At 41.7% G+C, this 15962-nt stretch overlaps 1 protein-coding gene across 1 annotated transcript in view; it reads right to left on the bottom strand.

Moving 5' to 3' along the window:
- Positions 1-2499: 2499 nt before the first annotated feature.
- DAXX (death domain associated protein) overlaps positions 2500-15962 on the bottom strand; it is a 130689-nt gene continuing 117226 nt past the window's right edge. Inside the window, exons 6-7 of the mRNA XM_053721902.1 lie at positions 3133-3223; positions 2500-3031 (exon numbers count right to left, since the gene is read on the bottom strand). Of these exons, the coding sequence (XP_053577877.1) occupies positions 2978-3031; positions 3133-3223 (145 nt within the window). The 3' untranslated portion in view covers positions 2500-2977. The remainder of the gene's footprint in view (positions 3032-3132; positions 3224-15962) is intronic.

Here is a 15962-nt window from a genome sequence, read left to right on the forward strand (position 1 = left end):
GTCAAAAATCTTGTCAGCAGTTTTCAGGTTTCTCCATGCATAGTTACACTGCTTCATTTGTTACTATACCACAGCTAGACTGACTGCCCATTAGAAAACATGGACATGGATGGTCATTGGACAATGTTGTAAGAACTGGCCAGCTCATTTCCTTTCAATTAGCTTTGTGTGTCTTGAGTTCACTTGTTTGTATTAAGTACTCTCTAACTATAACTATTCTTAGTGTTATGTACTACTACAGAATAGCTGTGTGATGTAATATGACAGGCAGTGCAGGATGTCAGGATTGACCTTGTCAGTGCCACAGCCATGTTTTCCACTCAGCTAAATGGCACATGAAGAAGTGTGCATTGACTAGACTACCTAAATTACTAGACTTAGAAACACAAATCAGTCAAATCATTCAAAAATCATTCAATCAAATCAATCAGTTAGTCAAAAATCTTGCCAGCACTTTCTCCATGCATAGTTACATGACTGCTTCATGTGTTACTATACCACATCTAGACTGTGACTGCCCATTAGAAAACATGGACATTGAATGTGGTAAGAACTGGCCAGCTAATTTCCTTTCAATTAGCTTTCTGTGTCTTGAGTTCACTTGTATTAAGTACTCTAACTATAACTGTTCTTATGTACTACTAATAGTACTACAGAACAGAATAGCTGTGTGATGTAATATGACAAGCAGTGCAGAATGTCAGGATTTTCCTTTACTGTATACTGTCTTATACACAAATCATACTGCTATAAATTCAGCAATTTTCAGGTTTCTACATGCATACACTGCTTCATATGTTAATCATACCACAGTTATAATGACTGTCCAAGAAAACATGGCAATGGTGTGTCAGAAGACCTAAGAACTGGCTAGCTGCTACTATGTAACCACAGCAAAGGCAGCAAATTTTATTTTAACTATTTTGTGGTTTGTATTTTTAAGCTCCAAGAGTGTTTTGTACACTGAGAAACATGTACATTAAGATTCTGTAGTGTTAAATAAACTTTTTAATACAAAATTAAGGTGTTTTTGTAATTTTTAATAAAATCGTGATTAAATCGCAACAGAGTTTGTTTGTTTTTTGCCCATATCGCACAGCCCTAATATACACACACAATCAAACCCACTACTCACCTATATGTCAAAGGTTTGTTCTGAAGACTTCGGTTTTACTCCAACCACACAAAGGCATGTGTGCAATTTTAAACATATATATATATATATATACACACACATATATATATATATATATATATATATATATACACACACACACATACATATATATACACACACACATATATTTTTTTTTAAAGAAATTGTACCAGCTGTATTTCGGAAATAATTAATAGGTCGAGTAACAAAGATGCAAAAAATGCCTGTTACAACTTTGGTGCAAGAGGGTAATAAATGTTAAATTAAATAGAAATAGAAATACCCTTGTTCCAGCACTAACTCATTCACCAAACAATTTTAATATACCCCAGGTAATAAGTGTGGGTCAAGAATGGACACAGAAGCCGGTGATGAGCACGAATAAATCAAATGCATTTATTAAAATAATGCAAATCTTATAAATGTATCATTACCTATATTACCTTGTTAATAAGTTCGTAACCACATGAACTATTAAATATTATATTAGCAAGGTATTGGCACCGAACAATTGCAAATAAATAACAGCTGTAACTCTGTCACAAATAACATTGTCCATATATACATCATGTCAATGATAAAGCCGGATTTTAAATCTTCGCATGCAATTTGTAATGAATGTTGGTATTTCAATATTAGACCATTACTGGTAAGTATAGCTGCAGCTGGTCGGTAGCCAAGCAGAGAGATTAGTAGCAGCAAACTGATTGGGTTAATGCGACTTAATAGCTAGTCCGCCTTTAACAACTGTTTGACAGAGCACAAAGTCAATAGTGGTGGAGCGGTACTTCCCCTTACCTTCACAGTGGTAAACACATTCACAGCTCACCTCACCCAATTCAAATCTGAGTCCAAAAAGATACTCCCGCTTCCTCCGTTACATATATTACTATCACAGAATCACCTGTTTCTCCGGATAGACTAGCGGAGCCGCCAGCAGATAGAGGGACAGGTCCCGACGGTGAGCTTTCCACTGACTTACTTTGTTCCTACTAGGATCCAAGGCTAGGGCACACTGTATGGGGGTAAACCGACTTCGACCAAACAGACGCCACGCTCACGGAGCTCCTGTGAGCTTGAACTTCCTAACAGCAACACGTGTTTCACCCATTCCAATGATTCTATTGGGTTTCATCAGGCATGTGATTTCAGCATGTCATATATGAGCTATTTATATTATACCGGGGGAAATATTTAACAAGTGCGGTGACAGAAAAAAATTTGATGTTAATTTTAATTACGCTAAGTTCAAAAATACATACACACACATTCACACACATATATACATATAAATATATATATTTAAAAAAAAAATAATTAAATATGTGCACCACGCAAAGAACTAGTAAGAAACAAAAAAATTTATTCTCAAAGTTTTTACAAAACCAAAAGTTACTTAACAAAGTAAGAGGGGGGGAGGTATCCAAAATACCCCGGGTGAGATACCCAAAATACCCCGGGGGAGATAACCCCATTAATCCCCGTCTTAAGATCAACCTAGAGGGGAGATACCCTAAGACATTTCTTCTACTCTCAATTCCAGGAGAGGGCACATTTGCGGACATCGCACAAAAGGGTGATGTACACAAAGCAATTCCTGTGTGGCAACCAAGCGCTACTACTAACCGTAACCAGCTATGAAATAGAGACCTGCTGATGCCGTAACTAATAATTCCTCCTAACCCCACCCCTAAAGTTGGCCTTATATAACCCCTCCCAATACCACCAGGGTAGATAACCCCAGAAACGCATTTAAATAAACCCCAGCAGAAATCGGGTATCCCCTCTCTTTTAATTAATTATACAAAAAAGGCTGGAAAATCAGTCCGAGAGAACAATCACTTCTTCTGGGTCACACTGAGTAGAGGCATTGGTCTGATAAAGGGAAAAAAAAAAAAAAAGTAAATCAGTTTAGCCAATACCGTACATTTATCTTATCTCTAGCTTTAATAAAAAGGTAGCTGCTTGTCTCTTACCTTCTTGTTCTGGCTGGTTCTGGAGGTGGGTGGGCTGCACGAAACAATCATCTCCAGTGACAGATCTTGTGAAGGGTCCTTGTCAGGAGAGCTGGGGAGGGACAATAAATATGAACTGTCGAGAAAAATTTGAAGAACATAGGGGTAAAAAGGGAATTTTAAAGACAGGTGTTTTGTGCAGCGAAAAGGTCACTCAGCCTCAAAAGATGCTCTTAACCCCTTAACGACCAACAACGTATGGGGTAAGTCCTGCAAAAAAATGCAGTTAACAACCAAGGACATACCCCGTACGTCGTTGGTCTTTGAAAGCGGTGGAAGCGATCCTGATCACTTACAGCTGCTTTCCTGTTATTGCAGTGACGCCTCGATATTGAGGCATCCTGCAATAACTGTTTTTAGTCATCCGACTCTGTGGCCCTCTCTGCATCGGACATCGATGACCGTGATCGTTGGTGGGTGGGAGCCGATGTGGGAGGCGGGTGGGCGGCCAACGCTGGCGGGTTGACGTCAGAGGGGGGCGGGATCACAGGTGGAGTACCCGGGAGCGCGCACAGGCGCGCGTGCACGGGGGGCGGGTGCGTACACGGGGCGGGAGCAGGTGGGAACCGCTACACTATGACACATTTGCCCTAAAAAGTGGGAGATTGGAGGGATGGAATGATGATCGAAGGGATCTGGGAGGGGGGTTGGTTTTTGAGGGGGGGGGGGGGGGAAGCTACACTACAGACAAAATTGGTAATAAAAAAAAAAAAATCTGTATTTTTTATTGTATTATTGTAAACTGGGTACAGGCAGACAGCTTAGAGAGCTGTTTGGAGGGGGGTCAGGGAGGTTGGGGCTAAGGGGGGATCCTACACAGCATAATATGTTTTTATATATATATATATATATATATATATATATATATATATATATATATATACACACCCCCCTTTTATTTTAGTACTGGCAGACTTTCTGCCAGTACTTAAGATGGCAGGGACAATTGCGGGGTGGGGGAGTTAAGAGAGCTGTTTGGGAGGGATTAGGGGGTGTAATGTGTCAGGTGGGAGGCTGATCTCTACACTAAAGCTAAAATTAACCCTGCAAGCTCCCTACAAGCTACCTAATTAACCCCTTCACTGCTGGGCATAATACAAGTGTGGTGCGCAGCAGCATTTAGCATTTAGTCTGCTATTTCTAAACAAAAGGGATCCCAGAGAAGCATTTACAACCATTTGTGCCATGATTGCACAAGCTGTTTGTAAATAATTTCAGTGAGAAACCCAAAGTTTATGAAAAAAAATTGTGAAAAAATGAACAATTTTTTTTATTTGATCGCATTTGGCGGTGAAATGGTGGCATGAAATATACCAAAATGGGCCTAGATCAATACGTTGTCTACTACAATACACTAAAGCTAAAATTAACCCTACAAGCTCCCTAATTAACCTCTTCACTGCTAGGCATAATACACACACACACACACACCTTTTATTTTAGTTCTGGCAGACTTTCTGCCAGTACTTAAGATGGCGGGGACAATTGTGGGATGGGGGAGGAAAGAGAGCTGTTTCGGAGGGATCAGTGGGTGTGATTTGCCAGGTGGGAGGCTGATCTCTACACTAAAGCTAAAATTAACCTTGCAAGCTCCCTACAAGCTACCCAATTAACCCCTTCACTGCTGGGCATAATACAAGTGTGATGCGCAGCGGCATTTAGCGGCCTTCTAATTATCAAAAAGCAACGCCAAAGCCATATATTTGCTATTTCTGAACAAAAGGGATCCCAGAGAAGCATTTACAACCATTTGTGCCATAATTGCACAAGCTGCTTGTAAATAATTTCAGTGAGAAACCCAAAGTTTGTGAAAAAAAATTGTGAAAAAACATAATTTATGCTTACCTGATAAATTCCTTTCTCCTGTAGTGTGATCAGTCCACGGGTCATCATTACTTCTGGGATATTACTCCTCCCCAACAGGAAGTGCAAGAGGATTCACCCAGCAGAGCTGCCATATAGCTCCTCCCCTCTACGTCACTCCCAGTCATTCGACCAAGGACCAACGAGAAAGGAGAAGCCAAAGGGTGTAGTGGTGACTGGAGTATAATTTAAAAAATATTTACCTGCCGTAAAAAACAGAGCGGGCCGTGGACTGATCACACTACAGGAGAAAGGAATTTATCAGGTAAGCATAAATTATGTTTTCTCCTGTTAAGTGTGATCAGTCCACGGGTCATCATTACTTCTGGGATACCAATACCAAAGCAAAAGTACACGGATGACGGGAGGGATAGGCAGGCTCTTTATACAGAAGGAACCACTGCCTGAAGAACCTTTCTCCCAAAAATAGCCTCCGAAGAAGCAAAAGTGTCAAATTTGTAAAATTTGGAAAAAGTATGAAGCGAAGACCAAGTTGCAGCTTTGCAAATCTGTTCAACAGAGGCCTCATTCTTAAAGGCCCAAGTGGAAGCCACAGCTCTAGTGGAATGAGCTGTAATTCTTTCAGGAGGCTGCTGTCCAGCAGTCTCATAAGCTAAACGTATTATGCTACGAAGCCAAAAAGAGAGAGAGGTAGCAGAAGCTTTTTGACCTCTCCTCTGACCAGAGTAAACGACAAACAGGGAAGACGTTTGTCGAAATTCTTTAGTTGCCTGTAAGTAAAATTTTAGGGCACGAACTACATCCAGATTGTGCAGAAGACGTTCCTTCTTTGAAGAAGGATTTGGACACAAGGATGGAACAACAATCTCTTGATTGATATTCCTGTTAGTGACTACCTTAGGTAAGAACCCAGGTTTAGTACGCAGAACTACCTTATCCGAGTGAAAAATCAAATAAGGAGAATCACAATGTAAGGCTGATAACTCAGAGACTCTTCGAGCCGAGGAAATAGCCATTAAAAATAGAACTTTCCAAGATAACAACTTTATATCAATGGAATGAAGGGGTTCAAACGGAACGCCCTGTAAAACGTTAAGAACAAGGTTTAAACTCCATGGCGGAGCAACAGCTTTAAACACAGGCTTAATCCTGGCCAAAGCCTGACAAAAAGCCTGAACGTCTGGAACTTCTGACAGACGTTTGTGCAACAGAATGGACAGAGCTGAGATCTGTCCCTTTAAGGAACTAGCGGATAAACCCTTTTCTAAACCTTCTTGTAGAAAAGACAATATCCTAGGAATCCTAACCTTACTCCAAGAGTAACCTTTGGATTCGCACCAATATAGGTATTTACGCCATATTTTATGGTAAATCTTTCTGGTAACAGGCTTCCTAGCCTGTATTAAGGTATCAATAACTGACTCAGAAAAACCACGTTTTGATAAAATCAAGCGTTCAATTTCCAAGCAGTCAGCTTCAGAGAAGTTAGATTTTGATGTTTGAAAGGACCCTGTATTAGAAGGTCCTGTTTCAGAGGTAGAGACCAAGGTGGACAGGATGACATGTCCACCAGATCTGCATACCAAGTCCTGCGTGGCCATGCAGGTGCTATTAGAATCACTGATGCTCTCTCCTGCTTGATTCTGGCAATCAATCGAGGAAGCATCGGGAAAGGTGGAAACACATAAGCCATCCTGAAGGTCCAAGGTGCTGTCAAAGCATCTATCAGGACCGCTCCCGGATCCCTGGATCTGGACCCGTAACGAGGAAGCTTGGCGTTCTGTCGAGACGCCATGAGATCTATCTCTGGTTTGCCCCAATGACGAAGTATTTGGGCAAAGACCTCCGGATGAAGTTCCCACTCCCCCGGATGAAAAGTCTGACGACTTAAAAAATCCGCCTCCCAGTTCTCCACTCCCGGGATGTGGATTGCTGACAGGTGGCAAGAGTGAGACTCTGCCCAGCGAATTATCTTTGATACTTCCATCATTGCTAGGGAGCTTCTTGTCCCTCCCTGATGGTTGATGTAAGCTACAGTCGTGATGTTGTCCGACTGAAACCTGATGAACCCCCGAGTTGTCAACTGGGGCCAAGCCAGAAGGGCATTGAGAACTGCTCTCAATTCCAGAATGTTTATTGGTAGAAGACTCTCCTCCTGATTCCATTGTCCCTGAGCCTTCAGAGAATTCCAGACGGCGCCCCAACCTAGAAGGCTGGCGTCTGTTGTTACAATTGTCCAGTCTGGCCTGCTGAATGGCATCCCCCTGGACAGATGTGGCCGAGAAAGCCACCATAGGAGAGAATTTCTGGTCTCTTGATCCCCATTCCACTGACTTAGCATGCACAATTGCAGCGGTCTGAGGTGTAGGCGTGCAAAGGGTACTATGTCCATTGCCGCTACCATTAAGCCGATTACCTCCATGCATTGAGCCACTGACGGGTGTTGAATGGAATGAAGGACACGGCATGCACTTTGAAGTTTTGTTAACCTGTCTTCTGTCAGGTAAATTTTCATTTCTACAGAATCTATAAGAGTCCCCAGGAAGGGAACTCTTGTGAGTGGAAAGAGAGAACTCTTCTTTTCGTTCACCTTCCATCCATGTGACCTTAGAAATGCCAGTACTAACTCTGTATGAGACTTGGCAGTTTGAAAGCTTGAAGCTTGTATCAGAATGTCGTCTAGGTACGGAGCTACCGAGATTCCTCGCGGTCTTAGTACCGCCAGAAGAGCTCCCAGAACCTTTGTGAAGATTCTTGGAGCCGTAGCCAATCCGAATGGAAGAGCTACAAACTGGTAATGCCTGTCTAGAAAGGCAAACCTTAGATACCGGTAATGATCTTTGTGAATCGGTATGTGAAAGTAAGCATCTTTTAAATCCACTGTGGTCATGTACTGACCCTTTTGGATCATGGGTAAAATTGTCCGAATAGTCTCCATTTTGAACGATGGAACTCTTAGGAATTTGTTTAGGATCTTTAAATCCAGGATTGGCCTGAAAGTTCCCTCTTTTTTGGGAACCACAAACAGATTTGAGTAAAACCCTTGTCCCTGTTCCGATCGTGGAACTGGATGGATTACTCCCATTAATAAAAGCTCTTGTACGCAGCGTAGAAACGCCTCTTTCTTTGTTTGGTTTGTTGACAACCTTGACAGATGAAATCTCTCTCTTGGGGGAGAGTATTTGAAGTCCAGAAGGTATCCCTGAGATATTATCTCTAGCGCCCAGGGATCCTGGACATCTCTTGCCCAAGCCTGGGCGAAGAGAGAAAGTCTGCCCCCCACTAGATCCGTTCCCGGATCGGGGGCCCTCAATTCATGCTGTTTTAGGGGCAGCAGCAGGTTTCCTGGCTTGCTTGCCCTTGTTCCAGGACTGGTTAGGTCTCCAGCCCTGTCTGTAGCGAGCAACAGATCCTTCCTGTTTTGGAGCAGAGGAAGTTGATGCTGCTCCTGCTTTGAAATTCCGAAAGGAACGAAAATTAGACTGTCTAGCCTTAGGTTTGACTCTGTCTTGAGGCAGGGCATGGCCTTTACCTCCTGTAATGTCAGCGATAATTTCTTTCAATCCGGGCCCGAATAAGGTCTGCCCTTTGAAAGGTATATTAAGTAATTTAGACTTAGAAGTAACGTCAGCTGACCAGGATTTTAGCCACAGTGCTCTGCGCGCCTGAATGGCGAATCCGGAATTCTTAGCCGTAAGTTTAGTTAGATGTACTACGGCATCTGAAATAAATGAGTTAGCTAATTTAAGAGCTTTAAGCTTGTGTGTAATCTCATCTAATGGAGCTGATTCAAGTGTCTCTTCCAGAGAGTCAAACCAAAATGCTGCTGCAGCCGTAACAGGCGCAATGCATGCAAGGGGTTGCAATATAAAACCTTGTTGAACAAACATTTTCTTAAGGTAACCCTCTAACTTTTTATCCATTGGATCTGAAAAGGCACAGCTATCCTCCACCGGGATAGTGGTACGCTTAGCTAAAGTAGAAACTGCTCCTTCCACCTTAGGGACCGTTTGCCATAAGTCCCGTGTGGTGGTGTCTATTGGAAACATTTTTCTAAATATCGGAGGGGGTGAGAACGGCACACCGGGTCTATCCCACTCCTTAGTGACAATTTCAGTGAGTCTCTTAGGTATAGGAAAAACGTCAGTACTCGACGGTACCGCAAAATATTTATCCAACCTACACATTTTCTCTGGTATTGCAACTGTGTTACAATCATTCAGAGCCGCTAACACCTCCCCTAGTAATACACGGAGGTTTTCCAGCTTAAATTTAAAATTTGAAATATCTGAATCCAATCTGTTTGGATCAGAACCGTCAGCCGCAGAATGAAGCTCTCCGTCCTCATGTTCTGCAAGTTGTGACGCAGTATCTGACATGGCCCTAGCATTATCAGCGCACTCTGTTCTCACCCCAGAGTGATCACGCTTACCTCTTAGTTCTGGTAATTTAGCCAAAACTTCAGTCATAACAGTAGCCATATCTTGTAATGTGATTTGTAATGGCCGCCCAGATGTACTCGGCGCCACAATATCACGCACCTCCTGAGCGGGAGATGCAGGTACTGTCACGTGAGGCGAGTTAGTCGGCATAACTCTCCCCTCGTTGTTTGGTGAAATGTGTTCAATTTGTACAGATTGACTCTTATTTAAAGTAGCATCAATGCAGTTAGTACATAAATTTCTATTGGGCTCCACTTTGGCATTAGCACATATAGCACAGATGTCTTCCTCTGAATCAGACATGTTTAACACACTAGCAAATAAACTAGCAACTTGGAAATACTATTCAAGTAAATTACTATGAAAACGTACTGTGCCTATAAGAAGCACAGAAAGAGTTATGACAGGTGAAAGTTAATAAACTGAAAAGGTTATAGCATCAAATCTTTGTAAAAAAAAAAAACACAATTTTAGCAAAGGCTTGTTCCCATTAGCAAAGGATAACTAACCCTGATAGCAGAAAAAAAGTTACAGAAATAAACGCTTTTTATCACAGTCAACTACAATCTCACAGCTCTGCTGTGAATGATTACCTCCCTCAAAACAAGTTTTGAAGACCCCTGAGTTCTGTAGAGATGAACCGGATCATGCAGGAAATACAATGAGCTTCTGACTGAATTTTTTGATGCGTAGCAAAAGCGCCAAAAAAGGCCCCTCCCCCTCACACACAACAGTGAGAGAGATCAGTAAACTGTCATAAATTAAATCAAACAACTGCCAAGTGGAAAAAAATAGTGCCCAAAACATTTTATTCACCCAGTACCTCAGACAATGAAAACGATTTTACATGCCAGCAAAAAACGTTTAACATAAATTAAGAGTTATTAAAAAGCCTGTTGCCAGTCCCTGCAAATTAGGCTAAAGTCTTATGCACACAGTATAATTCCAGTGAAGTACCATTCCCCAGAATACTGAAGTGTAAAATATACATACATGACAGCCTGATACCAGATGCTGCTACTGCATTTAAGGCTGAGTTTACATTATATCGGTATGGCAGAATTTTCTCATCAATTCCATTGTCAGAAAATAATAAGCTGCTACATACCTCTTTGCAGATTAATCTGCCCGCTGTCCCCTGATCTGAAGTTTACCTCTCCTCAGATGGCCGAGAAACAGCAATATGATCTTAACTACGCCGGCTAAAATCATAGTAAAAACTCAGGTAGATTCTTCTTCAAATTCTACCAGAGAAGGAATAACACACTCCGGTGCTATTATAAAATAACAAACTTTTGATTGAAGGTATAAAACTAAATATAATCACCATAGTCCTCTCACACATCCTATCTAGTCGTTGGGTGCAAGAGAATGACTGGGAGTGACGTAGAGGGGAGGAGCTATATGGCAGCTCTGCTGGGTGAATCCTCTTGCACTTCCTGTTGGGGAGGAGTAATATCCCAGAAGTAATGATGACCCGTGGACTGATCACACTTAACAGGAGAAATATTTTTTTTTATTTGATCGCATTTGGCGGTGAAATGGTGGCATGGAATATACCAAAATGGGCCTAAACCAATACTTTGGGTTGTCTACTACACTACAGCTAAAGCTAAAATTAACCCTACAAGCTCCCCAATTAACCCCTTCACTGCTGGGCATAATACAAGTGTGGTGCACAGCGGCATTTAGCGGCCTTCTAATTATCAAAAAGCAACGCCAAAGCCATATATGTCTGCTATTTAACAAATGGGATCCAAGAGAAGCATTTCCAACCATTTGTGCCATAATTGCACAAGCTGTTTGTAAATAATATCAGTGAGAAACCGAAAATTGTGAAAAAGTGAAGAATTTTTTTTATTTGATCGCATTTGGAGGTGAAATAGTGGCATGAAATATACCAAAATGGGCCTAGATCAATACTTTGGGGTGTCTTCTAAAAAATATATATATACACATGTCAAGGGATATTCATGGATTCCTGACAGATATCAGTGTCTCAAAGTAACTAGCGCTAATTCTGAAAAAAAGTGGTTTGGAAATAGCAAAGTGCTACTTGTATTTATTGTCCTATAACTTGCAAAAAAAGCAAAGAACATGTAAACATTGGGTATTTCTAAACTCAGGACAAAATTTAGAAACTATTTAGCATGGGTGTTTTTTGGTGGTTGTAGATGTGTAACAGATTATAGGGGTCAAAGTTAGAAAAAGTGTGTTTTTTTTCCCCCCTCATTTTATATTTTTTTCAATAGTACATTATAAGATATGATGAAAATAATGGTATCTTGAGAAAGTTCATTTAATGGCGAGAAAAAAACCCTGTATATAATATGTGTGGGTACAGTAAATGCGTAAAAGGAAAATTACAGCTAAACACAAACACAGCAGAAATGTAAAAATAGCCCTGGTCCCAAACGGTCAGAAAATGGAAAAGTGTTGTGGTCCTTAAGGGGTGAAAGGGAAATTGGAGTCAAAATTAAACTTTCATGATTCTAATAGGGCATGTAATTTTAAACAACTTTCCAATTTACTTTTATCATCAAATTTGCTTTGTTCTCTTGGTATTCTTTGTTGAAAGCTAAACCTAGATAGGCTCATATGCTAATTTCTAAGCCCTTGAAGGCCGCCTCTTATCTGAATGCATTTTGAAATTATTTTCACAGTTAGACAGTGCTAGTTTATGTGTGCCATATAGATTAACACTGTGCTCACTCCTGTGGAGTTTTTTTATGAGTCAGCACTGATTGGCTAAAATGCAAGTCTGTCAAAAGTACTGAAATAAAGGGGCAGTCTGCATAGGCTTAAATACAAGTTAATCACAGAGGTAAAAAGCATAAAGGGACACTGAACCCACATTTTTTCTTTCGTGATTCAGATAGAGCATAAAATTTTAAGCAACTTTCTAATTTACTCCTATTATCAAATTTTCGTTATTCACTTGGTATCTTTATTTGAAATGCAAGAATGTAAGTTTAGATGCCGGCCCATTTTTGGTGAACCTGGGTTGACCTTGCTGATTGGTGGATAAATTCATCCACCAATAAAAAAAGTGCTGTCCAGAGTTCTGAACTAAGAAAAAAGCTTAGATGCCTTCTTTTTCAAATAAAGATAGCAAGAGAACGAAGAAAAAATGATAATTGGAGTAAATTAGAAAGTTGATTAAAATCGCATTCTCTATCTGAATCATGAAAGAAAACATTTGGGTTCAGTGTCCCTTTAATATAACTGTTGGTTATGCAAAACTGGAGAATGGGTAATAACATAATTTATGCTTACCTGATAAATTCCTTTCTCCTGTAGTGTGATCAGTCCACGGGTCATCATTACTTGTGGGATATTAACTGCTCCCCTACAGGAAGTGCAAGAGGATTCACCCAGCAGAGCTGCTATATAGCTCCTCCCCTCTACGTCACCTCCAGTCATTCGACCAAGGACCAACGAGAAAGGAGAAGCCAAAGGGTGTAGTGGTGACTGTAGTATAATTTAAAAAGTATTTGCCTGCCGTAAAAAACACAGGGCGGGCCGTGGACTGATCACACTACAGGAGAAAGGAATTTATCAGGTAAGCATAAATTATGTTTTCTCCTGTTAAGTGTGATCAGTCCACGGGTCATCATTACTTGTGGGATACCAATACCAAAGCAAAAGTACACGGATGACGGGAGGGACAGGCAGGCTCTTTATACAGAAGGAACCACTGCCTGAAGAACCTTTCTCCCAAAAATAGCCTCCGAAGAAGCAAAAGTGTCAAATTTGTAAAATTTGGAAAAAGTATGAAGCGAAGACCAAGTTGCAGCCTTGCAAATCTGTTCAACAGAGGCCTCATTCTTAAAGGCCCAAGTGGAAGCCACAGCTCTAGTGGAATGAGCTGTAATTCTTTCAGGAGGCTGCTGTCCAGCAGTCTCATAAGCTAAACGAATTATGCTACGAAGCCAAAAAGAGAGAGAGGTAGCAGAAGCTTTTTGACCTCTCCTCTGACCAGAGTAGACGACAAACAGGGAAGACGTTTGTCGAAAATCTTTAGTTGCCTGTAAATAAAATTTAAGGACACGAACTACATCCAGATTGTGCAAAAGACGTTCCTTCCTTGAAGAAGGATTTGGGCACAAGGATGGAACAACAATCTCCTGATTGATATTCCTGTTAGTGACTACCTTAGGTAAGAACCCAGGTTTAGTACGCAGAACTACCTTATCCGAGTGAAAAATCAAATAAGGAGAATCACAATGTAAGGCTGATAACTCAGAGACTCTTCGAGCCGAGGAAATAGCCATTAAAAATAGAACTTTCCAAGATAACAACTTTATATCAATGGAATGAAGGGGTTCAAACGGAACGCCCTGTAAAACGTTAAGAACAAGGTTTAAACTCCATGGTGGAGCCACAGCTTTAAACACAGGTTTAATCCTGGCCAAAGCCTGACAAAAAGCCTGAACGTCTGGAACTTCTGACAGACGTTTGTGTAACAGAATGGACAGAGCTGAGATCTGTCCCTTTAAGGAACTAGCGGATAACCCCTTTTCTAAACCTTCTTGTAGAAAAGACAATATCCTAGGAATCCTAACCTTACTCCAAGAGTAACCTTTGGATTCGCACCAATATAGGTATTTACGCCATATTTTATGGTAAATCTTTCTGGTAACAGGCTTCCTAGCCTGTATTAAGGTATCAATAACTGACTCAGAAAAGCCATGCTTTGATAAAATCAAGCGTTCAATTTCCAAGCAGTCAGCTTCAGAGAAGTTAGATTTTGATGTTTGAAAGGACCCTGAATCAGAAGGTCCTGTTTCAGAGGTAACGACCAAGGTGGACAGAATGACATGTCCACCAGATCTGCATACCAAGTCCTGCGTGGCCATGCAGGCGCTATTAGAATCACTGATGCTTTCTCCTGTTTGATTCTGGCAATCAATCGAGGAAGCATCGGGAAAGGTGGAAACACATAAGCCATCCTGAAGGTCCATGGTGCTGTCAAGGCATCTATCAGGACCGCTCCCGGATCCCTGGATCTGGACCCGTAACGCGGAAGCTTGGCGTTCTGTCGAGACGCCATGAGATCTATCTCTGGTTTGCCCCAACGTCGAAGTATTTGGGCAAAGACCTCTGGATGAAGTTCCCACTCCCCCGGATGAAAAGTCTGACGACTTAAGAAATCCGCCTCCCAGTTCTCCACTCCCGGGATGTGGATTGCAGACAGGTGGCAAGAGTGAGACTCTGCCCAGCGAATTATCTTCGATACTTCCATCATTGCTAGGGAGCTTCTTGTCCCTCCCTGATGGTTGATATAAGCTACAGTCGTGATGTTGTCCGACTGGAACCTGATGAACCCCCGAGTTGTTAACTGGGGCCAAGCCAGAAGAGCATTGAGGACTGCTCTCAATTCCAGAATGTTTATTGGAAGGAGACTCTCCTCCTGATTCCATAGTCCCTGAGCCTTCAGAGAATTCCAGACAGCGCCCCAACCTAGTAGGCTGGCGTCTGTTGTTACAATTGTCCAGTCTGGCCTGCTGAATGGCATCCCCCTGGACAGATGTGGCCGATAAAGCCACCATAGAAGAGAATTTCTGGTCTCTTGATTCAGATTTAGAGTGGGGGACAAATCTGAGTAATCCCCATTCCACTGACTTAGCATGCACAATTGCAGTGGTCTGAGATGTAGGCGTGCAAAAGGAACTATGTCCATTGCTGCTACCATTAGTCCGATTACCTCCATGCATTGAGCTACTGACGGGTGTTGAATGGAATGAAGGACACGGCATGCATTTTGAAGTTTTGTTAACCTGTCCTCTGTCAGGTAAATCTTCATTTCTACAGAATCTATCAGAGTCCCCAGGAAGGGAACTCTTGTGAGTGGAAAGAGAGAACTTTTCTCTTCGTTCACCTTCCATCCATGCGACCTTAGAAATGCCAGTACTATCTCTGTATGAGACTTGGCAGTTTGAAAGCTTGAAGCTTGTATCAGTATGTCGTCTAGGTACGGAGCTACTGAAATTCCTCGCGGTCTTAGTACCGCCAGAAGAGTGCCCAGAACCTTTGTGAAGATTCTTGGAGCCGTAGCCAATCCGAATGGAAGAGCTACAAACTGGTAATGCCTGTCTAAAAAGGCAAACCTTAGATACCGGTAATGATTTCTGTGAATCGGTATGTGAAGGTAAGCATCCTTTAAATCCACTGTGGTCATGTACTGACCCTCTTGGATCATGGGCAAAATTGTTCGAATAGTTTCCATCTTGAACGATGGAACTCTTAGAAATTTGTTTAGGATCTTTAAATCCAAGATTGGCCTGAAGGTTCCCTCTTTCTTGGGAACTACAAACAGATTTGAGTAAAACCCTTGTCCTTGTTCCAACCGCGGAACTGGATGGATCACTCCCATTAATAAAAGATCTTGTACGCAGCGTAGAAACGCTTCCTTCTTTGTTAGGTTTGTTGACAACCTTGACAGATGAAATCTCCCTCTTGGGGGAGAGGATTTGAAGTCCAGAAGGTATCCCTGAGATATGATCTCTAACGCCCAGGGATCCT

Source organism: Bombina bombina, chromosome 7 (assembly GCF_027579735.1).
Source record: "Bombina bombina isolate aBomBom1 chromosome 7, aBomBom1.pri, whole genome shotgun sequence".
NCBI lineage: Eukaryota > Metazoa > Chordata > Amphibia > Anura > Bombinatoridae > Bombina > Bombina bombina.